At 33.3% G+C, this 26,023-nt stretch overlaps 1 protein-coding gene across 1 annotated transcript; it reads left to right on the top strand.

Moving 5' to 3' along the window:
• The first annotated feature begins 423 nt into the window (after positions 1–423).
• Positions 424–25,047, top strand: LOC128230709 (RNA-binding protein Musashi homolog Rbp6-like). Its single transcript, XM_052943154.1, has 7 exons — positions 424–580; positions 730–770; positions 1,000–1,081; positions 7,398–7,482; positions 9,536–9,577; positions 24,422–24,514; positions 24,916–25,047. Exons 1-7 carry the CDS (start codon positions 513–515, stop codon positions 25,045–25,047), a joined length of 543 nt encoding a protein of 180 aa, XP_052799114.1. The 5' UTR covers positions 424–512.
• Positions 25,048–26,023: the final 976 nt, after the last annotated feature.

Below are 26,023 nucleotides of genomic sequence, written 5' to 3'. Positions count from 1 at the left end.
AATGTTAAAGACTGAATGGAAATGTCATTATAAACATATAAATTAAATTTATCCGTTCTCAGCCGTGTTGCTTTAATAGATCAATAAGAAGCCAGTGTTTATATTACTATTTAGAAATACAAAAGAGCTATTAGACTCTTCTATTCAACAATGTTGCTATTTTTACTACTTCTTCTGAGAAGGCGGGGCTTCAGTACACTTTGTTTACGTATGTAAGAAAAGAGGCGTGATATTCGTATGCTAATTTATACATAAGATATCGTTAGATATGTTTATGTTCTCCGAATGACGTCAGAGGATACCGTTATCGGTTGCTTAGTAACTTTAACTCTGACCAATCGGAGCGAGGAAAGTGCTGTCAATCATACTACGTTCGCGCCTAAGCGGGACGCGCCAAGTGCCCACCCACGAAAACAGAAATAGATGGTTAATTTCTAGTAGTCTTACCCACGTGTGTTTAGATTTTCATTTGTGCTGTGTAGTTGTTAGGTTTAGTGTAGATTCTTAACATTATGAAGATGGAGTCTAATGGACCAAACTCACCTACGAACGGAACGGAGGAAATTCCCAACGATCCAGGGTAAGTCGCGTTTAATTGTCAACGAAATTAGTACTACTCATAGGTTAAATTGAAGATACTTTGATCGTGCCGACTTTGACATTTAGGTCACTGATTTTCGGTTCAAAATGGCTCTTTGTTTTCATGTATATTTTATATTACCGTTGCAGGAAGATGTTTATAGGAGGCTTAAGCTGGCAGACGACTGCAGGTAAAGTGTTACTTTGATTTGCACCTGCCTTACGCGATAATTGCCCGGTATACATGTATTGTTTACATGCGTTAATTAGAGAAAACGCCGCGAGAGTATTCGGATTGTTCGCTTGTTATCGTTGATTTTCTTTTGCCGTACAGTGCTATATGTTACTATTTGTAAGCGGTTAATAACTTTTGCCATCGGTAAATGTTTATAAAATGTTTTTTTTTCTTCTATTTTTCAGAAAAGCTAAAGGAGCATTTTGGAGACTATGGTGAAATTAAAGAAGCTATGGTTATGAAGGATCCTACTACAAAGCGCTCAAGGTGTGTGTTAAAATGCTCATAATATTGTGTGGTTATTATTTTGCAAAATTATGGGAAAATGCACAAAAATGAGGAATTGTGTATTTTTACTATTATGGATATAAGAGTATATTTGAGGGTCACGTAAGTTGTAGAAATAGCATCATAGACTAGATGAAATAGATAAATCAAATGAAGTAGATACTAGCAATGTTAATTGTATAGAAAAAATATAGTCAATTTAAATGTTTAACATGCATGAAATAGCATAGTTAACTATTAACATCATTTCGAATTGGTAGGATATAATGTCAATGCAAAACTAACTTATGAACAAAAAAAATTTTATGGCAATAAAATAATATGCTAATGATTATGAATTTATTCCCCATAAAATTTCTGTTTTCAAACTCCAGAGCTCTAACTCAACAACAAGCTAAAATCAATCCATTTAATGTCTCGGTTGTATGCCCAAGTCCTGTGTCATAAAACCACATTAATGATAGCCTTCATACCCCAATAAATATCCCCTCAATGACCATTTTATCTGACCAGAATGAAAGGCTGAAAAGGCAGTGTAGGACATGGCCAGAGTAACATTATAAAGCCCAGTTTACACATTGCTGTGAAAGGCATTGATTAGCTGCAGTGTAAAAGCAAGTGTTGCCCTCGGGGAATTTCCTCTCAAAAAAGTGTCCAATCTCCTAGCCATGAACTGATAAAATCCTACAATTTTCCCCTGACTTTCTTGCCTTTGCTTTTCTGGTATGTAATTTTGTGATCAATAAGTGTAGCAGGGCCACCAAAAAATGCTGATAACATCAAAAATCTGTCAAATTTGTATGTAAATAATGTAAGTCTGTTTTCACAAGCTTTTTATATAAAAACAGTTGATATTTGCGACTATAGATGCTGTAATCATGATTAAGGGGAATAATAATATAGGCTCCTATAAAAAGGTTTTATGTGAAATTGCTTGTCTAGGAAGTCAGTTGTTTTCCTGGAAGATTGTGCCAGAAATGAAATCTGTTTAAAGTACTGTCAGTTTTCCTGAGGTTTGTTTCATGAATGCCAAGGATTTTGAGTATGATTATCATACGTGCAAAGCTTGGCATTTTCCCCGACCTCTCAAATTTTTGCTGGCGCTAAATTGCTATGATGGAGCAGTAAATTTATGTGCTCAGAACAAGCACTAAAGTAAAATACTATTTCAGACAGTATAAAATTACCTCCAAACGATTGTGCGTTTGTTTGTTTGTTTGTTTTAATGATGATGAGGTTCCCCAATTTCCAGTTGCAAAGAAATATATTACTATTCTCACTTTGAAATGAAGTAAAAAACAACACAAGGTATTTTAGTCTTTCACCTTAAAATGATGAAGAAATATCTAATGATGAATATCAGTTTTCACAAATCGATACTGTAATGTAAATTGTCATTACTGATATTGTCAGATGTAAAGCCTGTCCTTATAATTTGTTTTTCTGATCGTGTAAAGACAAAAGCTCACTGTTATAAAAATCAACGATTGTCAGGCACTTTGCATGCTAGCCATGATCACGATCAAAATCGGCTTGATGAAGTCATGAGAAAACATCCATAATAGATGAACTAGGCATATTTACAGTCGTCACCGATACTTTGATGTTTGTTTGTAGGATTTGGCTCACCGGTCACGAAACAAGAAATTTAAATAAGCCCCTGTGAGTTGCACTGTATCGGTTCGATGGCCATTAATGCTGGTCTGCTTGGTACTATTGTGCCTTTAATTGGAGTCGAGACTGATTTACTTGGGGTTTAAGACGAAAATGTTGGGTATTCAGTTACAGATTTTGTACGATTTTATTAGCGGGTATGATGAGTCAGTCCCCTGTATATATATATATTTTGTGCGAAATTTGTTGAAGTGTCAAGGTCATTTAAGGCGCTTAATTAATTTCTTAAGATTATGCAAGAAAAAAGTAATTGCAGAAACAGCGTTTGTAACACACAGTTAACATTGATGATTAAGTGCTGCATGGCACCAGTTTTATGTTCATGTACCTGGCGGTTTACATTCGTCAGTTATAACTTCTACGAGTTTTTATTCAATTTCATGAAACTTTGCTGCAATGTAAAATTGTGCATTTCTCTATTTATGTGCAAGTGCACTGCTGACTGAAGTAAAGACTTAAACAAGGGCGTACCATCACGAATGTCACTTGAACAGATTTCATCAATCACTTATCAAAAATTGTTTAATGTATGTCTCGAGTGCATATCAATAAGAAAATATTTTTTTTTGCAAAATCTTGATATTTTCTTACAATGAGGAATTGTCACCTCTGATTTATAGCATTTTGCCTGCAAGTGAAATCAAGGTGCAAGGTGTTTTTACCAAAGCATGGCAGATCGCTCCAAATTAAAGAATTGAAGAAAAGACTTTAATTTCAAGTGGAGACGATGTTTGCTTAGTGAGTAAGCTATAACACTAGCACTTGAACATTCCGTCATCACTAGCAAAAAGCCTACCTTACTTTGTGTTTCATGGGTAATCTTATCTGGCAAACCATACCTTTGGAGTCCTTGGCAAATCTTTAATGCTTTTGCTTTCCTTTATCTGATATTTTTTTTGGTATGAAAACAGATCTGATAATTGGATCATGATTATTCACTCAAATCTCACAAACTTTTAAAATGTTGCCATTAATTTTTGTCCTTTCGTGTCAGGCCTTCCGTTGAACCACCCATGTTTATTTCATGAGAATCCGAACAAAAGTACATTGTTATGCTTTAAGAGGTAAAATACCTCTGTATCATGACAGAAAAAGGCAATATACATTCAGTTGGTTTTTATATGAAATTGAAACATATTACTCTTGTTTTATTACGAAATTATAAATATTCAGCATAATTCTTTCAATTGTTGGTATTATTATATGATATCTTTTTGATGGGCCCAGGATCAATTCACATAGTTTGGACTGAATATCGCAACAAACACTTTTTGGGAGGGGGGAAGGTCGGGTTAGGGTATCCTTGAGCTAGTATTCCTAGGTTTGAACATATTCGAAAAACACTTTTAAACAAATCATATTCTTTGGCATAAGTGACTTGATTTTCTATGATAAGAATATGTTTTGCTTCTTGCCATACATGTACATGTATGTCTGGGGTTTGCATGCAATATGGTGGTAATGTTAACGTCCTATAAATATACAGAAGGAACACCCTAAATATTCAAAAGGAATGCTCTTAATATACAGAAGGAATGCCTTAAATATGCAGAAGGAATGCCCTGAATATACATAAGTAACGCCCTAAATATACAGAAGTAACGCCCTAAATATACAGAAGTAACGCCCTAAATATACATAAGAAACGCTCTGAATATACAGACGGAATGCCCTAAATATACAGGAATAACATCAGTCTTTGGAACAACCCTCAAACTGCGCTTTAGGTTTAACTAAGGCCAATTGTTCATCACAGCAATCATGGAAATAGCTTCCACTGTACAAATGTATCATCATGCTCAGTATGTATGTTGAATGTTACATTCATGCTAACAAGTTTCTTTTATGAGAGTCATGTATTAGTTTTCCAAGGCCTTTCATACAGATTGTTCTCTGGTTGAAATGTTTTGTTACTCCCGATCTGGCCAGACACTAATGCTTTTTACTTGCAAGTTCCATGCTTCTCTGACACATACTATAAGTTCATTAGACATTTTGCTGCAGTTATTTTGAGCCTATCAGATATTCCAGGAATGTCTCAAGATGAACCCTGTTTAATATAACATAAAAGTTATGAAAACAACAACAACAACAACAACAACAGCAACAATAAAAACATGCAGCATCTTGAGCATGTGACAACAAGTAGCATCTGATTTTCTCATTGCAGAAATAAAAAAAAAATAATAATTTAACAATGTAAGTTCAAAATGGTTCATAAAGCTGCATTGAGATCTGTTATATGGTGAGTTGTCTTATATGATGGAATTTAAGGCACTGATGCCACCATGGGCTGAATCGAAGACCAAAAAAATTAAAGGGTAAAAACTTTCAATTTGTGAGCATGCAGCTTTAAGCCATAATGGGGGGGGGGGGGACATACCAAAGAACAAGGCACATTGTATACATATACATTGTTAAATGGTTGTTTTTATCAGTGTTTTTTTAGCTGTTGAGAATTAAGTGCAGATTGATGTGAATTTTTGCATGCACAAACTAACCGCACAAGAATGCATTTGTTGGGCGATATCGACTATGACATTTTTCAATTATTTATCTAACGACTAGCTTTTAATGTATTAAAGCCCACTTATTCTGTAGTAATACTTTCGATCATGTCCTTGTTTTAAATTAACCTTTGCCAAGCAACATTGAAGAGTAATGCCCCTTCCTCTTCTGATTTCAAAGCTGAAAATTGATCTTATCATTAGGAAATGTACACAGTCGATCTCGAACGAAACGGTAAATTTCACTCTTAATACGTTGAACAAACAATGTCCATTCTAATTAAAAGCGTGTAAATAGCGATGATAAGATAAAAATATTGAGGGTAGAAAAACGTGTATAATAAATGATTGCGTACATTAAACATTTCATGACAGATTGCTTTGAAAGCATTCAATTTTAGCACCAAATAATGTTATAGAAATTCATGTCTTTATTGATGATTTTAATTGGCATGATTGAATTGTAGGCCTTATTGAAGCAGGCTTCTTTAATGTCATAAATTTAAATACCTTTATGATTGACAAGTCAGCTGTTTGAAAAGTACCGTTTTTACTCTAATAATCTAAAATTTCTTGTAATAATAACAAGATGGAACTAAGTAAAAATTGTAAAAATTTAAACAATTTTTGAAGGTTTTAAAGCTGAGAGAATAATAACACAATTTTTCATATAAAATGCAGAAAGAAGTCAAGTCAGACTTTCCCACCCCCTTGAAACTCCCACACCCCTTTCTCTCTTATTCCAGGCTTTCTGTGGGTTTCATTGCAAATCTTTCAATAGTCCTTTTTTATGTTTTTGAAGCTGTACTGTATTAATTACTGCTGATATCCATCCTTTATAGTAGCAATAGCTCCCAATATCCACCCAGAAAAGTACCAATTACTGCCAATATCCATCCTGAAAATTATTGATTCCTGCCGATATACATCCAGTTGCTGCCGATATCTATCCTGAAAATCATCGATTGCTGCCGATATCTATCCTGAAAATTATTGATTACTGCCAATATCCATCCTGAAAATTATTGATTCCTGCCGATATACATCCAGTTGCTGCCGATATCTATCCTGAAAATCATCGATTGCTGCCGATATCCATCCTGAAAAGTATCGATTGCTGCCAACATCCATCTTTAAAAGCATCAATTGCTGCTGATATCCATTCTTAAAAGTGTGGCTATCTTTTTTACTTAAATGGTATGGTTCACAAGTCCTGCTGGCATTTAGTACTTTATATTGAAATTTTGCAATGGTTACATATGTATTTTAGAAGCTACATGTAACCATGACCTGGTATTTGGACATATCCTTAAATTGTTCATAATCAGTGATCAGAAATAGCACAAGCCCGAACGTACCACGGGCATGTTAAACTTTTTTCGGTTTTGTTACATGTTTATATATTCAGACTTGTTCAAGAAAATCTTACTATTGTTATGAACATACAGTCATCAGGATTGGCCAATTTTGGTCACTCGCAGCATAATGTCATGAATATTGAATAAGATCATGAAGGATATTCTAAAAATGAACGTATGACACGGAACTTGGTTGAAAGTATACTTCAGAGAATTTTCTTGGTCTTTTAAACCAAGTATGGTAATTGTAAAAGAATGGGCCATAATAGTCCTTACATAAATGATATCAAAGAATGTAAATAATTTTTGAATTCCTTGGTAAAAAGGAGATTCAATAGAGTTGTTTTGCCATTCTTTGTATATACAAAATATATGAAAGAATACCTTACTTACAAATATTTGTTTTGGCAAAGGTGATCATAGATTTTTATATGCGTGCTTTGGAGTTTGAATTAATTCATTTAGCCCGTGACACACATTTCGAACTTTTTTTAAAATGTATTGATGCACTGTTTGCGCAAGAGAAATCCTCAGACAAAAATAACTGGATTTTTTCCGTTTAGTCAGTACTTATCATTTAACAAAGATGCCTATTCAGAAAGTTTGTATTTAAAGAGTGTTAAATTGAATGCCCTTTGAATGCATATGTAAAATTGAATACCCTGTGTATGCATATGTAAAATTGAATGCCCTGTGAATGCATATGTAAAATTGAATGCCCCAGTGTATGCATATGTTACTTTTGTTTATTTTCAGGGGGTTTGGTTTTGTAACCTACAAAGATCCTGTTAGTGTAGACAAATGTTTAGAAAACGGACCTCATATATTGGATGGGAAACAGGTATATATTCAAATCAACTAATCTTTATTAGCTGTGCAGTATGGCGACGCTTTCTAGTGGTATAGGTGTCTGCCTCTAGTGTTATAGGGTTTGGGGGTTTGAACCCCATTAGAGATTCGTTTTCTCGGCCTCTCTGATTAAACACCAGTTCTTGTTTCTACTGAGGAAGCCAATAGATCATAAAAATCTTCTTATATATTGCCTTTGAATTGATCTTATATCATTTAGTACATTGTATTAACTAAACTGTACAAGAAATTAAAATATTATCATCAAATTTGGTAATAAAGGTTGACACATCTTCCTGAAAGTTGCAAGGTTCCAGTCATAAATCTGTACCATGGAATTTATGGTACAGCATGAACTGTAAAATATGTAATTTAAGATGAAATACAATTGCAGTCACTGATTATAATTGTTCTGCTTAAACTAGAAATAGACTGGTTTTATTGGGTTATGATTCATTATGGTAAATTTCAGGAAGATTGTCAGACTGAGTTATTGCATACAACAATGTTTTATTTGATTTTGATGTCTGATTGTAACAGTATAATGATATATTTCAGACTATTCACATTTCTACTTCCAAGAAAATGCAAACAATTTCATGCCAGGAGTATGTAACTTTAAGGAAATCTGGACATGTAGAAAATTCTAGTGTTTCATTGTCCAGATGGTTTAAAGATGTTTGTTTGTATTTTGTGGGAAAGTGGGTTGTTGATATTTTATTTCACAGGAATAGTCACTCACTTCCTATTTTTTGGTCTAAATAGGTCCTAAACCCTGTTTTTATGACCCATAGTACTTTAAACCCCAGCAATAATACCAACCAATGTAAATATGTAAATATGCACATGTCGAATGTGATAGGTGATTGTGTACCCTCGACATTTTTACGATGTTTATGGTCATGATAAGACGATCTCTATTCTGTCCTTGATTATCAATAACTGACCTCTAACTTCAGTTATGTATATGAAGCACCAGTTTTTAGCACATAACTGTCAAATATTAGACTTTTCATTGCAGAATTTCATGCTGGTTTCCAGTGGTTTTTGACAGTTTTCAATGTTTATTGCCCCTTTCTATCCAAATATGAACACCCTAGTTTATTAGCTGGGAAGAAGGTCAAACAAGCAATGTATTTGCTGTTGTAAATTACTTATTCTAACTGTTTGTTAGGTTTTTGTTTGGTGAAGTTTGTTTATTGTAATTGATTATGGGTAAAAGTACACACAATTTTTACACCTGTGCAATAGTCTCGAAATATCCATTGAACCAATGCGGATGAAAGGAGTTTGTCCATTATTAACTTTCCAGTTTTCAAATACGCACAGGAAGGGGGGCTAAAGTTTTCTCAAACACCTCATGTTTACTTATTTATTCAATAATATGAAATAACAGTTACATCACAAAGGGTGAAGTTCGATTTTGTATTTACCGATGTTTGCTGACTTCTACGGGTTAGCGAATACGAAAAGAGGGCGGCACAATCTTTTGTTCTCGTCACCATTCAAGCTTCCATCTACAAACTAAAATATAGAGGCTGCTTTCTAAAAATGTGTCAGTCAATGGCGTGCTAATATTTGCGAGGTATTTAGCATAAAAGCTCTCCCTGTCCATACCAGTTCATGATTCAAACTCGAAAACTTGTTTCTCAAGTTTTTTTCATAAGGCCGTTTGCAATCAGAGTGACAGCTAATGTCATAAAGGAATAAGTAATCACTGGAGTGCAAATATTTTATGCAGCTGACCCATCGTTTTGAGACCTGTAAATCTTGTATTGTACATTGCTATAAGTGATAGATTTCTTACTGCGCTATACGGTATTCTATCACTAATTAGGACTAGTTTTGACGTGGTGAAAGTTTTTCGTTCAAGTTACTGGATTTATTTTGTTTGAACAGGCAGCTTTTCTGAACGGACAAATTGTTTGCATTTTCTTGTTTGGCGAGTTCAGAGTTAGGGTTTAATTGAATTTTATTGAATTTTGTGCTCAGTTTCATAAAATTATCGAAGCACAATGGAAAACTTGTACTACGTTTATCCTCAGGTGGACCCCAAAGTTGCGTTTCCCAGGAAAGCACAGCCAAAGGTAAGTGTTCTCTTCCGTATTATTTTCTATATGTTTAGATATTTTATCACAAAATCATATCTTTTATTGAAACCTTTAAGGTGAAACATTTACATGTACGATTTTTGATGTTTAACACCTGTGTTTATCAATGTTTATATGATCTGTATAATAATATGGTAATGATGATATTATAATACTGGCATTCGCCTTGTACAAAGAAGATTTTATGCTGAAATGCCTTAGGTACAGGTCTTTAAGATCACTACACAAAAGCCTTAAGACTTGTTTATGGATAATTAATAGAATTGGATATAGACATTACAACCCTGTATTGCATAATAACAGATAATGATGATGGTAAAATTGTATATTTATACATAAATTAATGTATGCTCAACTTTACGGTAAGGTGAACTTCAAAAGAAGTCGAATGAATCAGTGCACGTTTTTACATTGAATATTTCTTATGCTTTTCATCCTTTGACAAAAAACATCAGCTCAGCCAAATGTACATGACTGTGTCAACAGTTTAATGTTTATATTTCTTAAGTCTAAGTCGTTATATTCATGATTTCTTATTTAATCAAGCGAAAATGAATGTAGACCATCTATTTTCTCACCAAACAAATTGGATACACGATGCGTCACAGTTAAGTTTTTCTATTGTGATGTTAAAGATTTATGATGATATTGAGGTTTTACCAAAAAATATTTTATTTATTTATCTCTGAAATGTTGTTTAATTCTTGGACAGAAGTTTTTTTAAGTTTCAGATCTTATACATTATACATTGCAAATGTTAACAATCAGTTTATTTTGAAGTTCAGAGAATTCATCTTTTTGACATAATCATTTGTAAATGTCTATAATACCTCCAAACTCTAATGACCAAATATTGAAAGGAATTTTAAGCTTAACAAGAGTAAAAATTTGAGCAATTATGAAAATATTGCATAATGTTGGCTGTAAACATACATGTATGTGTGAGAGTTTCCATTGAGAACAAATAGAGTTTTTATGTAGTAATGTTCCCTTTATGAAAGTTACCATTCATTAAGTTTGTTTTTGTTTCTGCTTAACTTAGTGTTCTGTAACCTCCTATTGTCCTGAGTGACCCTTTGCAAACAGATTAGTTCAGCAGTAAATAATATTTGTGTAGTGGGATTATTTTAAATGCTTTTTGAATAGACATCTAAAATTTAGATGGAAAACACTATTAGTAAAAAGTTTCATCCACATGTAATATTGTTCTTTTAGTCAACATGCCATTTTTAATCCTTTGGACACAAATGTCAAGGTTCTGATGTCAAGGCCGTAAACCATTTTTCCTTTTTGTAAACTTATATATTCTCTTTCATGAAAAGTTTCATGTTTAAAATAATGAGGTTAAAATACTTTTGAAAAAGAATTGAAACAAGTACATTGTGTCAAAAAGTAGAAAACCACCATCACTACATCAACATGCCATAGTTTTCCTTAAACTTAAGCAAAATAATTGTATTACATGTAAATTATATCCTAAAATAGAAATGGTTCTTTCCGAAGCATCATGTGAACTAAGAAATGATGAATGTTCATGGGACTTTCCATGTGATGAATGCTTATAGATGCTAATGCATCATATGGGGTATACATTTCTGCATTTCCTTGGGGAACGTGCTGTATCGTACATGGCAATCTTTAACTAAAATGTATGATGTTGTTATGTAAAAAAAGCTTTTAATTGCTCCTGCCTTTAAAAGATAATTTTTGCAGAAATTTGATGTCTGATGCTTAATCCCAATTTCATGTTTCTAAGGTGACTATAAATTAATTGCTAGATTTTCATCCCCAATTTCATTTCATCTGCCCCTTTTAATTTTATTGACTCAAATAAAAATGTTGGACTGGGATCTGTATTTGAGTTTATTCATACCTACGGTGTCAATGCATAACATTCTCATGTAAAAAAGGAGAATAATTAGGAGCAGCTAGTTATCATGGTTTTTCTAGAAACACATGTATATGGTCGATCCTTTATGCAATTAAAAAATCATGAACACATATTCAATGGCCTTATGCATAGCAAGGGCTCAGAGGATAAAACAGATCCAACAACATATACAAAGTACAAGTGATATACATCTGTATTGCATTATAAGATCTCGAATAAGATATAATTCAAGATTCTTGACAATACTTTGCAGTTGTATGAGAATTGTTAAGATACTTCAGGTGACCTATTCCAGGCAGAGGGAATTCAGTTCCAACAGATCTGAGTGATTCTAAACAAAAGTCAACGTCAGAAAATGCAGGTGCCTCAGGGGATATGAAATGGCTGTGAGGCCACTGTTCGTTATACAATTTTATTGCTACGCACGTCTATATTTTTCTGAAGACGGTACTCTCCGGGAAGAGACACTGGATTTTTTATTCCGGACATGACTGCTTTTCTAATATCGTCTCTTGTTTTTCACCCCCGAAAACTCATCTAATGCGGAATTGATTTTTGTCTTCGTGGAAGCTAGGTTCGTAACAAGATGTGACGTTTATAGAATCGAGACTAACATGAATAGAGCCAGCATACTTTCCGCTTTGTGTTCGTATGTTAGAATCCCATTTGTCAAGATTAATTAAATCTTATGGGTTTGCACAGCTAAATTAAATATCATTTTATCAATTTTCCTATAACCAGTCATGGCCTGAATCTCGTGAGCGCAGTGTTTGCTAGTTTTTAGGCTTTAAGGCTTTTGGCTCAGTTTGGGCAATCACGTTATCTCGTGAATTGTGTGACCAAGGCAGAAATTCCTCCAGAGTTTGGAAGATAGCGGGAAAACAACGGATGTCTTGTATACACAGCTTAAGTGGACACGTTTAATTATAGAGTATGGATTTCGGAGAGATCAATTTCGTTGACATGTGCCTATGTTTGGGGTCAGTCTGAAACCGGCTTAACATCGAACCAAGTGAAATCAGATGCCCCATTATTTGATAGATTATAGTACGTTTGAATCTTGTTTGACAATTTTTCACGCAGTGGAGACTTCGACAACTTTGTTAAATGTACATGCTAGGGTTTTTTGACATTTAGATGATGAATAGATATATAAATAAACAGTTGTTTGATTAAACACAAAAACAGGTTTATGAAAAGAAGTATACAATATAGAATGATGTTAATGACTTTTCTTAGTTCAGTTATGATATGAATGTTGTTTTAAGGATGTTATACACTTCATTTTTTAGGGTATACCTGTCATTTCATTTCGGTCACAATGTATATAAAACAGATGATGTTTATTTTCGTATTAACCTGTACTGGAAATTGACATGATGTGGGTTTATACTGCACGCGATGACAATTGACTCCATCCTTAACAATGCATTGATGAGTCAGTATAATAAAAATTAGATGATGTTTTGTTATTATGTAAGTTGGATAATGTTTTTGTTCATCAAATATTATTATTTGTCTTTGTAAATTGGCAATGGAATTTAATAAACTTTTTTTGGATGAATTTTTCCTTTGTTGCCTATTGCAAGAACTCACTAACTGCCTTTATTTCTATATGCAGTTATTGAGTTGTTGCACTAGAGTGACAACATATATATTTTTATTTTTTTTTATCTCCTCATGATCTGATAAAATAACTGTATGGAAAGATAACTGTATGGAAAGAGTCTTCATCCTGATTTGAACCCAAAGAAATTGGAAATGGATGTTAAATCTCTCTTTCAAATTTACGAATTTATCAGGCTTAAATTTTCATCTCAACAGCCAAAGCAATTCCTTAAGTGTGTGATAAAGTCCCATCATTGGGATGTTTTTTCTGCGTAAAAATTGGAACAATACTTCACAAAATACGATTAACGATGGTGCAGTGTCTTTCTAAATTTGATTTTCAGCTGCCTTCAATTTTGGAACAAGAAAATGGGGTATTGATTTCTATCTCAGAGACTTTCAGGAGATGTTAAGGAACTATTGAGGGCACATAGAATTTAATCTGATAGACATGTAAGGGCAATAAAATATCTTTGCTATTTGGAGGACCAGTAGGTTTTTTAAGGAAATCTTTTCACACTGATTTGGAGGTCCGTTGGGAATTTCTTTTTCGCCCAGACTTGGGAGATCCATTGTTGTTCTCAGACTAAGTTACAGACTTAATAACCCAACTGTAATATGTGGGTCCTTTACCGAAAGACTGGTTCCACTACTTTGACCTTATGCATGCAGCTACTGGTGTGAGCTGCAAGTGTTTTCAGACAATTGGATATGCTGGTAAAGACTCCAACTTCCGAATGGGCTAGACCAGGCTTTACAAATCCACTTTAAATTATAACTGATGTGCTCATATATTTTGATCGCTTTCTATGCCCTCCCCAGTTTAATATGACTTCTTCCTGGGCAAAAAAATGGATATAATTAACCTTTTTATTTTGAAAACCTTGGAGGAAAAATTCGGAAAATCAGGTGGGGTGGGGGCTTTTGGTTATGACAAAAGGGTATGGGGGCAATTGATAGTTTTATGATAATATTAACAAAATAATATTAACATGTAGTTCTTTGCATTTTTTATTTTTCATTTTCTCATATTACAGATTTGCTACACAATTTCTATAAGCTCGTTGATACGGTCATGTACATTTGAACATGAAAGGATTCAGATACCAAATGCTTAAATTCAACGTATTTGGGTAGTTTACGGTTGATGCTCAGTCTAGTAGGGAGCTAACTTGTTCAAAAAGTGACTCGATTATTTAATTTTAAGAGCTTGTTATAACGTGTTTCCATGGCAATGGGCCAAATTGATTTGAGAAAGTTTGTCAATGTTTGTTTGTTTTTGCCGACAGTAAATATGGTAGAAATCGTGTTCAAATATATGAAGCATTGTGGTATATCTAAGTCATATACGTCCAATATTTACTCAAGCTTCCACCATAGTAGGTCTTTAGAATTCATTGTCGATTTTGTATGACTTTGAACTTTATTATTTACACTAGGCGAATTTTTGTTTACTTCTGAAGTAAACCCGGTGCCTTTGATATAAAAATTCTTTATATTACCTTCATAATAGCTCCGTATTTTTATCATAAATTCTTTCAAAAACTGACCTTTTCCTACAAGGGCTGGTTATGAAGTAGTCAAGTTGTGCTAATGCTATTACATGTTTTTTTAAAAGGCTTATTTTTACACTTCATAAAATATTTCCACAACACAATAGCATATTAGGTGTCGTTATTTTAAGTGTTTCTTTAAGTTTAAGTGATTGGCCATTCAATGTTGTTTAAAGTACCGAGACAATGTCTTACACATATTCTTCAAAGTCTGTTTGATGCAAGTTCTTAAAATTTACCTTTAAGAAATATTTATCACCTTTTTTAAAATTGTCACCTATGAAACAATTTTAGGCGTTAATTACGTAATATTTTTATGTTATCTTATTATTGATAATTTAATGATAATAATCTTTTATCAACAACATAGATGTTTATATTAAATCTTAATGATACTTATAATTATTATATAACAGGGGGAAAATGGACAGAATAAACAAAACAATTTCATTCTTTAATTTAAATGCCCATCCATCTATGACAAATTAGACCATTTATAAATTTTACTTTTTAAAAGTAGAAAACTGATTTACCCAATCGATATGCCTATGGGAAAAAGTATACATGGAGCTCACTGAATTAGTTGAAAAAATAATAGCTGTTTGCTTGATGTACTGTCAAAATTGCGGAATGCCCGCAAACTGCCATTGTTGTGCAAGGTCAAAGATGGTTTGAAATTAGTCTAAAGTGGTATAATTATATGTTTGTTAAGTTTTGGAAAGTAATTGGCGGTATAGTGTAGACTTGAGATAGCTGGGTGATTCACCGAAAATTATCCTTGTTATGAGAGAAAATTCTTTTTTTGCATTGTTTTCTTTGTTTTTTGACACATAAGAGACAATGCAATAATGGCATTGCTTTTACTAAATTCTTCGCTAATTAACAAAGATTATATATGATTCTTTTTGGTATTTCATTATAAGAGAGACATTTTTCCTGTCTTGTAGTCAGTTCTTATACACAGACGGATTCAAACGGTTTCAATGTGTAGAGAATTCAGGTTTTAGATTTTTATTGTTAGGATTAATTTACAAGAAATATTGAAAAAAAAATGTATCCGTCTCCAAATATGAGTTTTTCATCTCCTTATTCAACAGAGACCATAACGACAACAAAGGTATGGTTTTGTTTTGTTATTTTTAGAAACAAAAACAACTGTCTATTAAATTGATACATGTTAAGAGATAATTTTCATATTTCTCGAATATAATGTGCTTAAAGTTTTACTGAGTGGAACATTTTTATTAAACAAGTAAGTTGAACTTAAAGAACAAACATGTTTGTATTGATTAAAATCTTCTTTTAAATCAGTTTTAAGGCATGGTTATAACACAATCACCTCAGAAAAGCTGCTGATTCTAAAATGCAGATTTATTGTTTTGATAGTGGGGGAAAAGATGGCAGCATCGAGAATTCCATTAATCTCTGGTAGTCTGCTGGAAGTATCTGTGAATGTAATAATATTCCATCTCCAATGTATGATTAATGAAACCTCCATGTTTTTGCCTCGGTGTTTCCGATTCCAGATTTTTGTGGGAGTGTAGGTAACTATCATAAATGTACCGTAATTATAATACTTGATATAGGGTTCTTGCGTGAAATTGAGGGAACATATCCCTTACGATATCCTATCTAAGCACCATGGTGCTTTCAATTTGGGGAAACCAGTACACTTGTACTGTCAATATATAAGCCCGGAGTTGTTATTTTAGCATCACCTGTTGGATATAGATGGCTCCAAGATATAACAGATGAATGTTGCACATGATTTCTTTGTCTTGAAAAATCTGAGTTTTTTAGTTTAAATGACGCATCTTTCCCAGTTAGAGAGGTCCCAGCCCCATTCCCTAAACTGTGAGAAAAAAACCCACTGCTATAAAATGATTGATGGTGTGTCAGGTATTGTCACATTATGTACTTACTTAACTAAAGTAATTGAAATGAGATATTTTAGATCCCGCATTTAGTCGATTGACAACCACATTATAAATTCAGAAGCCCTTCATTTATTAAAAATTTATATTATTGTTGGAAGATAAATTACAAGTTTAAAGCATGAGTTATCGAAATTCTGGCCATAAATTACAAGTTTAAAGCATGAGTTATCGAAATTCTGGCCGTATGATTTGTTTTGTATCATTAGTACTGTTGCAATGCATCCTTTGAAATTATAAATAACTTTTTAATACAGTATTAGTTGAGCAGGAAACAATTCTGGACAGAATTAATGAGTTTTCATGAAAAACAACTGAAACAGAAAATTAGTCAAGAATGCCTGGATAACTTTGGAGTGCTTTGCCAGGACTGGTGCTGGAAATTGCGCGATCTTTTACACAGTTTGAGATGAAATGCAGAACAACACAAATCACTGAAAATACCTAAAAACGAAAATGGATGTATCACTTCTGCCATTCTATCTCATTGCTTATAATCAAGGGGACATAAATCTTCAGAGACATACCAGACAGCTGGTGCATGTCCTAGTTGAAGGCTGGCTGATAAGCCATTAGGCTGATAGCCTTCTGTGGCTTGTCTTACAAGATAGTGTCATTGTTGGGCTATGTTCTTAGCTACTGTGCTTCTGCTTCTTATTGTGTCTGCCTGCTTATAATGATTACCTGGCAACTGCTTTCACCATGTATGGTTCTAAAAAGACTGCCAGTTGTCCTGTCAGGTTGCTTTTCATTTCGGTAGATTGTTACTTTGTGTGCTGGGTCTTGTCTTAGCTTCTGTGTGTTAGCCTGAGATTGAACACCTGACAACTGCAGTTTCACTTTTTATGGTTGTCCAAAAAATTCAGTTGTCTTTTCCGGTTGCTTCTGTTTCAGAGGCATTGTTTGCTGCTCTGCAGGATTGGTCTTGTCTTAGATACTGTGTGTAAGCCTGAGATTGAACACCTGGCAACTGGTTTCACCTTGTATGGTTATCCAAAAGTTGTCCGCTTTCATCTGCTGCTTCTGTTTCATTGTCCATGTGCTGATGAGTTTTGCCTTAGATTGGATGTTACTTGTACATTTCAACTATGCATACATATCCTTATTATCATTGAGAAGTTGCTTAGTTCTGTTCTGCTATGTTTTTAGTGTTGTCTTGTGCTTCCTTCCTTCTTGCTGGTTCTCTTCATAATGTCCTTGTTGGCTGTGTCTTGTCTTTAAGCTTAGCTATTTTATTCTTTCTTTGTTTGTACTCGGTATGCTTGACAGCTGTAGTAATTAGTATATATTTCTCTGTCATTTAGTACTCGATCATATCAATAAATATTTCAATACAAACAACAATCTTAGAAGGTGTTACTAAGTGCAGTTCATTATCACTAAATGCATCTTCTGTCACTGCATTGGCATAAACAAGATATATGCTTTCATTAGTATAGGTTGCACTTTCGATCCTTAGATAATCCTTATAGTTTAATTATTAGGACAGCAAGCTAAAAGGTTCTGAGTTCTTCTATATTCAAGGTGTAATAAGAACATTTTCGATTTCAGCCCTCGTTATTTTAATTGCAACTTTTCTTGATCAGCCTTTATCATGTTTACACTGTCATGAAATGGTTTTCCAATGATTTCCTTGAATAGGTTATGAGGATCGCTCTAAAAGAAGAAAACAACAACAGCAATGAACAGTTTATAGACTCAAAGAATTCTGGAGTGTCATTTTTATGGGAAACTTGTAAATTTGTAACAGCAAACCTTATCTTAATTTCATTTAACTGTCTGCACTCTGTGCTCCTTGCTGTCAGATTCACAACAGTTTTCTATGCTAAAGGAAAAATTACTTTCAAGGCTTCTGAAATTCGCAGGATTCCAAGACTGGTTGTTTGTTAATTGTAGCCTAACGCTTTCTGCTTAGCAGCTGTCAGAGTTATTGCAACTGCTTTGGAGGATAATTTTTATGACTACACACCATAAACAACAGATGATAATATGTAAATAACTTAATGAACCTGACCCCCAATTTTTTTTCTTTTCTTGACTTCTAATACTGCTAGGTTCCTTGTTTCTTAGCATCTTTTACATGAATAATGTGTGTTTGAATGAAATATCTGAGGTTTGTTTTTATTTAAGTGAATATCTAACTTCTTCGATCGATTGCCTTGTTTCGTATCATAGATGAGAGAACTCGTTACTATGTTGATGTTTTGATTCTAGGAATTCATTTTATTTCTAAGGAATGTTCGTAATTGTAGCACCTGCTAATGAATCACCTGTTATGTCCTTCTGAAGTTCCAAGCAATGTTTGACCTTGTCTTCATTATCAATGAAAACTATTGATCAGCATAGATGTGTAATTGGACTCATTTCTCATCTCAGAGAAGCTTCCAGTAATGACCATACCATTTCTTAGTAATTTCAAACTAATAATGACATTCCAGGAAGAAGGCTCTTTCAGAAGAATGAATATTAAAAAGCAGATGATCTTTTTAAATTTCTAGCGTCTGATCAAATACATAATGAAATATACGTTGTGTTTTTTTTTTATGAATTCATATACGTTGAAACAAAACAGCAGTCTGAGTTAACACTTTTGATGCCCTAATATATAAAATCGGAATTTAAAGAATGTTTGACATACAAAAGGGTACACTGGTGGTAGAAGGAAATCACCAGAAGTCAACAAATCGCTACTGTGTCTTGGCAGGCAACAATGTTGTTATCGATGATTTTATCTTTTCCTTGAACGCTCATTTCCTTATATTAAAGTCGATCAAATATTAACTGATGCTGAGAAGTGCTTTGGAAGTACTGAGCATTATAAGGAAACTGTTGTTGATTTTCTGATAAGAGCTCATTTGCGGTAGATTCAAGGGTTTGTTTTTATTACCATTAAGAATATATTGCACTGTACTTTGGTGTGTTTTTTAGACACTAGGTTTTTCCTCCTTGATGATCAGGATTGGAAGCCAATTTAGCCGTTTATCAGATATTCTGCCTAAGAGATAAGATAAAATTTCATGAAAATCTGATAAAAAAATTACAGCTAGCTTATCACTACCTATCCTTTGCAATTTCTTCCAAGATTGTAAGGATTCTTTGGCACCTGACTGTCCTGATGTGGAGCAACATAAAGTTCATGAGTTTATGCAGTTTGTAAATACAGATGCAGAGGATTGCAGCCAGATGTATATTGCAAAGAAATAAACGAGCTATCAAAGATACAGAGAAGTCCTTTACAATGAGTGAAAGTGAAAACGTTCCAAGTGACATTAAACAAAGAAGCCGACAAAACATCTTCGCTTTCTTCCAACATTTAGAGCAACGTAGATAAAGAAGAAAAGTATTGCAACAGAAGAAAGGGATGGCTTTACTTGTTTGGAAGAGCATTATAACATCCATGGGGATAGTATATACAAAATGGTGTTGTGGTCTCGGGTATTCTCTTGTTGCAAAAAATGAGGTTTCCATATGAAATACATGAACCCTGAAGTCTGTTTATTCCATTATGTGATTAGAAGAAATAACCTGGGAAGCCATCTTTTTTGCAGATATTGAAAGAAATTTGGCTAGGTCAAATTTCAAGAATGTTGCGTTATTCTAGGGCCAAAAAAATAAAATGGTTTGGTTAGGGTTACATCTTATTCAAATACTGGTTGTGTTGGTTATAGGCTTTTTTAAAGCTTTATATAAGTATGTAATAGTCATCATTGATGAAGTGTCAAAGTAATACTCTGTATAAAGCTTTAAAGGTTTTGAACAACAAATTAAAACACACACTTATAAAAATTGTAGGTAGGGTCAGTCAACCCGAACCAAATGAATTTTTTTCTTAGGCCTAGTAAACAGTTTTATATTCGTATAAGTTCTCAACTTTTACCAAATCATTCGGGTATTGCCTTTTCTTTCTCTTACAATATAGTAAAGCTTTATAGACTCAGACCATAAGGCTCTGCATGCAGAGTTCTAGAGAAGATAGTCTTGCTGAAATAAAAAATTCTCATGAATTCAATTTAAATTCTATTTCTTCAGTGTATAATAATAATTTTCAAAACTCTTTAAAGAATAATTTAGCTTTGTTGTGAACTTGATAGTTCAAAACAGGTGTATTCAGAACGTCTTCTTGGAGTCAAAACCACCTTTGTTCTAAAGCAAACAGTCTTTTACTTTGAAATTGCGGATTTTGTTTGACAAATGTTCTGGTCTGAATAGATAATTATTGATACTGGTTCTAGTTTCTAATTTGTTGAATTTTTGTGTCAAAATGAATGCCGCCTTTGTAACTTTCTTCCCACCGTTTCATATCTGAAGTCTAAACAGAAAAGTAAACATGCTTTTGTGCTACGTAGATTGTCCATTGTGTTTCGACATGTTACTTTACAGGGTATGAAAACTGGACCGGTTGCTTTTGACAAATTATCTGTAATCATTAGCGAGTTTTTAGAGGCAAACAGTCATACATTATTTAACAATTGGGGTCGCCTTTGACATAAACTTTCTATGGTAATGTTGTAGTTATGGTACCTTTTAAAATGGTGGACTGAAATCTAGCTCAAACTTTGAAATTGCCAAGTGATATTGATATAAGACTAGATTACATTGACATCTTAGGTTGAGCAATATTAATTTGAAGGCTATATATTGTCATTATTAGGAAAGCATTAATGTAATATGGATTGAGCTGAAGAATTATACAGTAACTGGATATGCCATCAAGGTTTTTTCTCAGATTTTCAGGGTTATAGGATGGAGCCCTTTAAGCTCATTGCACCCAGTCCTTCCTACCAAAAATACCCCATTTTACTCCTGGATACTTGAAGCCTCATATTAAGACACAAATCTTTATGGGAAAATAATACTATGATTTAGGCATTCACTAGGGGTTACTGACGATCATGTGGTTTCTCTTTGAAGAAAAGGAGCCCTGCAATCTTGCAAGGAGATTGAAATTTCTACAGGTAACTTTAAAACTGAGGAAAGACTAATAAATTAATTGAATGAAAATATTTGTTTAGAGGGAAAATAATCTATATCTTACAGTCTTGTCTGCCATAAAATCCTCAGCCAATTGCACTTCCTTGCAGATGGGCCATAAAAATCTTTTGCCTATGTTTTAAATGTTAAAAAAAAATGTTTGTGTAAATTGAATAAGGATGATTGATTGTTTGTAATTAATAGGGTCTTGGTCTGAACAAATCAAATGTTGATCTGTAAATAGAACGCTGAATTTGATATGACAACATATGCCTGCAAAATTGTCATCCGTTCAATCCGCTGAATAGAATCCTTTTAGAATTCCTGTATTTTTAGTGTCATTTCAGCCAAGTTTGTATTTATCTGTTAGCTTTTTCAAGTATTAAATGTAGCAACTCGATAAAACAACGTTGCATTAGTTATTTAAGAACTTTACACCCACAAATGTAATGTCTTTATGATTATATCACAGCGTAATCGGTATGGAATTTTCATGGATTACTTAATGGTCTGGAATAATTTAATTAAAATCTTAAATTTCAAGTACAAGATAGATAATAAGCAAGGGTTAATTCCCTTGCAAAATTTCACACAGCTTATTTTTTTAAAACTGAGGTCAACTAAAGGGAAGTAATTCTTAAAGTTAATTCCTTTGAAACATTTCACACACCTTTATTTTTTCAAACTGGCTTAAGTCAATTAAAGGGAAGTAATTCTTAAAGAGTTGCCTTAACAATATGGCTCCACATCTATTTGTTCAGGATGTTAGGTGGGGTTTGATATAAGATCATTATTACTTGTACAGAGTTCATTATTCATTGATTACAAACGGTTAACATGCGGTTTACATGCGGAAACCCATCTTACGGCCATCTCATTTGTAATAAACCAATTGATTTTACGCCATTTTGCCCTTTTTTACAGTTCTTAGATTGATCAACCGGTAAGGCAGGTTTTCACAAGAGATGTTTTGTTCTGTATGTTTTTGTTTTCTTGCAACAGCTGTTGGCTGCTGCGTTTACTGCTGGATTTGTTTTGTCTTCCGTTTTTGTTTTAGTTTTGCGTTCTTTAAAAGCAGCATCCACAGATGTTGCTGGGAGTTAATTGTTTTATATTGAAATCAAACATCTGATTACGTTTACTACCTAAACATATGGTTATTCAAATGCTTGATGATCATATATGATAATGAAAGCGATTGAAATGTGTTGACGTAGGAGCATAGTAAATGATTTTGACAGCAATTCATCATTTTTATAAGGAAAATTGCTCTGTTGAGCAAATATTAAAATATTGAAAATGAACAGCAACTTGTTGATTTTCGCATAATTTCAGGTTTATGTGTGAAAACATTTATAGCGCATATTCAAACTCAATACTGTAACCTGATCGAGCCAATTTATGAGTTGATGATCATTTTCGCCCTAACAGTGAAAATGCGGACAGTTTTCCTTGACAAATTGATTGGACGCATTAAGCACTGATTTTGTTCTTTAATATTGATAAGCTTGACGTCTAAACTTGGTTTTCATAGTGTAGTGAATGGTTTGGAAAAAAAATTGTGATTGAACCTTTTTTTAGGGCGATGATACTATCAGTATAGTTCAAGGTCATTTGTAATTTGTACAAACAATAGATATGTCAATAGAGAACGGTTTTAGATTTTCGGTGTTTGATTTTGGTCTTTGACACCTTCAAAGAAGTAATAGATCGGTAATTGTAAATTAATTGACAATTAAATACTACAAGCGCGTTACAAATTCAAATACAATATACAATAATTGATCTTGAATACCTTAAATGGAGAACAATCAACTTTCGCTTTTTATCTACAAAATATCTCAAAAGCCATTAGTAATATATTTAAAGGCGTTTTTTCCCCACATATTGGTTATAGATTACCAAACATTTGGAAATAATTTTAACTTTGTACGATTTGTTTACAGGATTTGGTGAGGAGTCAAGTGCTGCTACAAAATAAATTAACAGACCTCGGTCCGTTGTGTTTCTCACAATTTTTTTTTGAGCTACCATTTTTTCGTTTTTGATCGAATCAACGTTTCATCACTTACAACTCAAGAGTCTTGTTTGGAGTTAAAATTCCGAAGTTCGTCAGAGTTTGGCCCTTAATGTTGTCCAGAAGTTAAGGAATAGCGATGGCTCTATCTTGTTTCCATCATCAAAACTCTTCAGCATTTATCTCAATGGGTATGACTCTTGAAAAAATATTTAAGCCCATTTAATCTTAACATTTTGATAATTTTTAGAATCTTTTAAAAATTGGAAAGTTAAGGGTAGATTTCTCAGTGCATTCCCATTTGTATATTTTAATAACAATATTTTGTCTATTTCACCTTGGTTTCAATGTCAATTTTTCTTTTGATTTATTAACATTTTTTACGTTAAATGAAAGATCAAGCTTTTCCTTGACTTCAGTAACTATAAACACTGTAATTAAAATGCAAATGGTTTACACTGTGAGCCTGATTTAGAACGAGTTTAACCCTGACTAAATTTAACTTCATTGATAATTACATGCATGACAAGCATTGTTATACAACATTTAGGAAACGTGAAATTTCAAATGTTTTACTCAAAATGATGATGCCCGGAAGTAATGAAGCGCATTTAGAGAAAATACGAAATGTTGGCACGAGTTTCAATTAAATATAATATATTATTAATTAAACATCTTGCCATACTCCAAGAATGATCCTGAGGCATTTCAGCATATTTTTCTTTCTTTTTATGAATCAAATTCACATTTTGATGATATTGGGTTCAACTCAAACTTTACTATTATATAATTCTGTTCCATGTCAGATAATACATAAGTTAATAAACACATGATTTCTTTTTCCAGATGGTCACGAAAACCAAAAAGATATTTGTTGGTGGGTTGTCCGCACAGACAACGGTCGAAGACGTGAAAAAGTACTTCTCAACGTTCGGAAAGGTAAGTCAACTCATGAAGTAAGCCATTGGTAGATTTCAGTCATAAGCTTTTAATGTAAGTCATTATTAAAGCCTAAGATGTAAACATTTTGTTACAGTTATAAGATAAAGATGCAAGTCTTCAAGCTTATACAGTCACACCCCGTTGACTCAAATTCCTCGTTTGCTCAAACTAGATCATCAGTAAAGGACCAATATCTTAATACTGAGGGTAAACAATACCACTTGGCTCAATTTTTCTGAGGCTCGAGGTATTTTTGCCGGTCCCTGGGAGTAAAAGCAACAGGGTTCGACTGAATTGAAACTTTATAACCCTATTTTAACAGCAAATTTCATTCATTTAAAGAGGAACGTAGCATAGCTCAAACATATATTAAGTGGCTCCCGTTGTACATGTCACAGTGCAGGAAGCAAAAACTTGTCCTTCTCAATATCCTCAAATTCTTGTCATGGTTTATTGATTCCCTCGGAGATACTTTCACTGCTCAGCAAGGAACGAGCAAGTTATGTGACAACAATCCTGCTCTTTCTTAGATGCAACGTTGATTGGCATGTAATCTAATAAGGAAACAATAGATCGCCCAGTTCCGAGCTGAAAATTTAGGCCTGCGGTCACTCACTGTCAGCTTTTGTCGAGAAAATGCTAGCTAGGTGCCATGTATTTTATTAATTTGTGGTGAAATTTACCAAGTCGTGGGTTTGGTGCCACCATTTCGGCAGGAAACAAATGCTGAATAATGCCCATAGGAATGTAGGTAATCTTTAATCATTCAACTCTTAAAAAAGTTGTTTTTGTTCCAGCTTTACTAGTTATTACCATAAAGAACACACACACTTTCATTTTTTAAAATTTCTGGACATATCTAAAATTAAGTTTGTCATAAAAGTCGTTGGGATTTCAAATTTTTGTAAAAATTAGACGTTCAGTTACTTTAATTTGATATCTGTCTATTGAGAAATTCTAATCAATTTTTTGAGTGATAAGCTGTCCTGTCACCATTTACTTTCAAAAATTGATCTTCAATATTTAACATGTTTACTTCAGTAATTTTAAACTTGAGAGAGTTTTTTATGGCAATTTCAAATCAATTTTCCTTCTGCATCTAGGCAAGTTTTCACACGCTCGAGAATAAAACACAAATCCGCTGTAAATAAACCATAACAGGATTTAAAATTTAAATGTATGCATGATATCTTAATAAAAAAAATATTGCCTCGTTTCATTTTCTGTGTTCGTATTTACACTTCAAGACTTGAATAGTTTCAATCCATCGTTGAGTCTGAAAGGATTTTTAATATTGATTTCTCCATATAAAATTATCCTCAATGAATATTATGATAAATAGATGTCAAAATTTGAAAGTTCAGAAGTCATAACGTGTCTCAAACAGTTTGAAAAATATGATTATCATACGATACGCTTTATAGCTAATTCGGATTCAATACGTTTCTATTACGTATGAGTACCTGATGAATTATAGGTGTATGAGTGAATTGCGCTTTCAATGCA

This window comes from Mya arenaria, chromosome 4 (assembly GCF_026914265.1).
Source record: "Mya arenaria isolate MELC-2E11 chromosome 4, ASM2691426v1".
Lineage (NCBI taxonomy): Eukaryota > Metazoa > Mollusca > Bivalvia > Myida > Myidae > Mya > Mya arenaria.
Note: the sequence above shows the minus strand (reverse complement) of the source record. Positions and strands in the feature narration are given on the sequence as shown.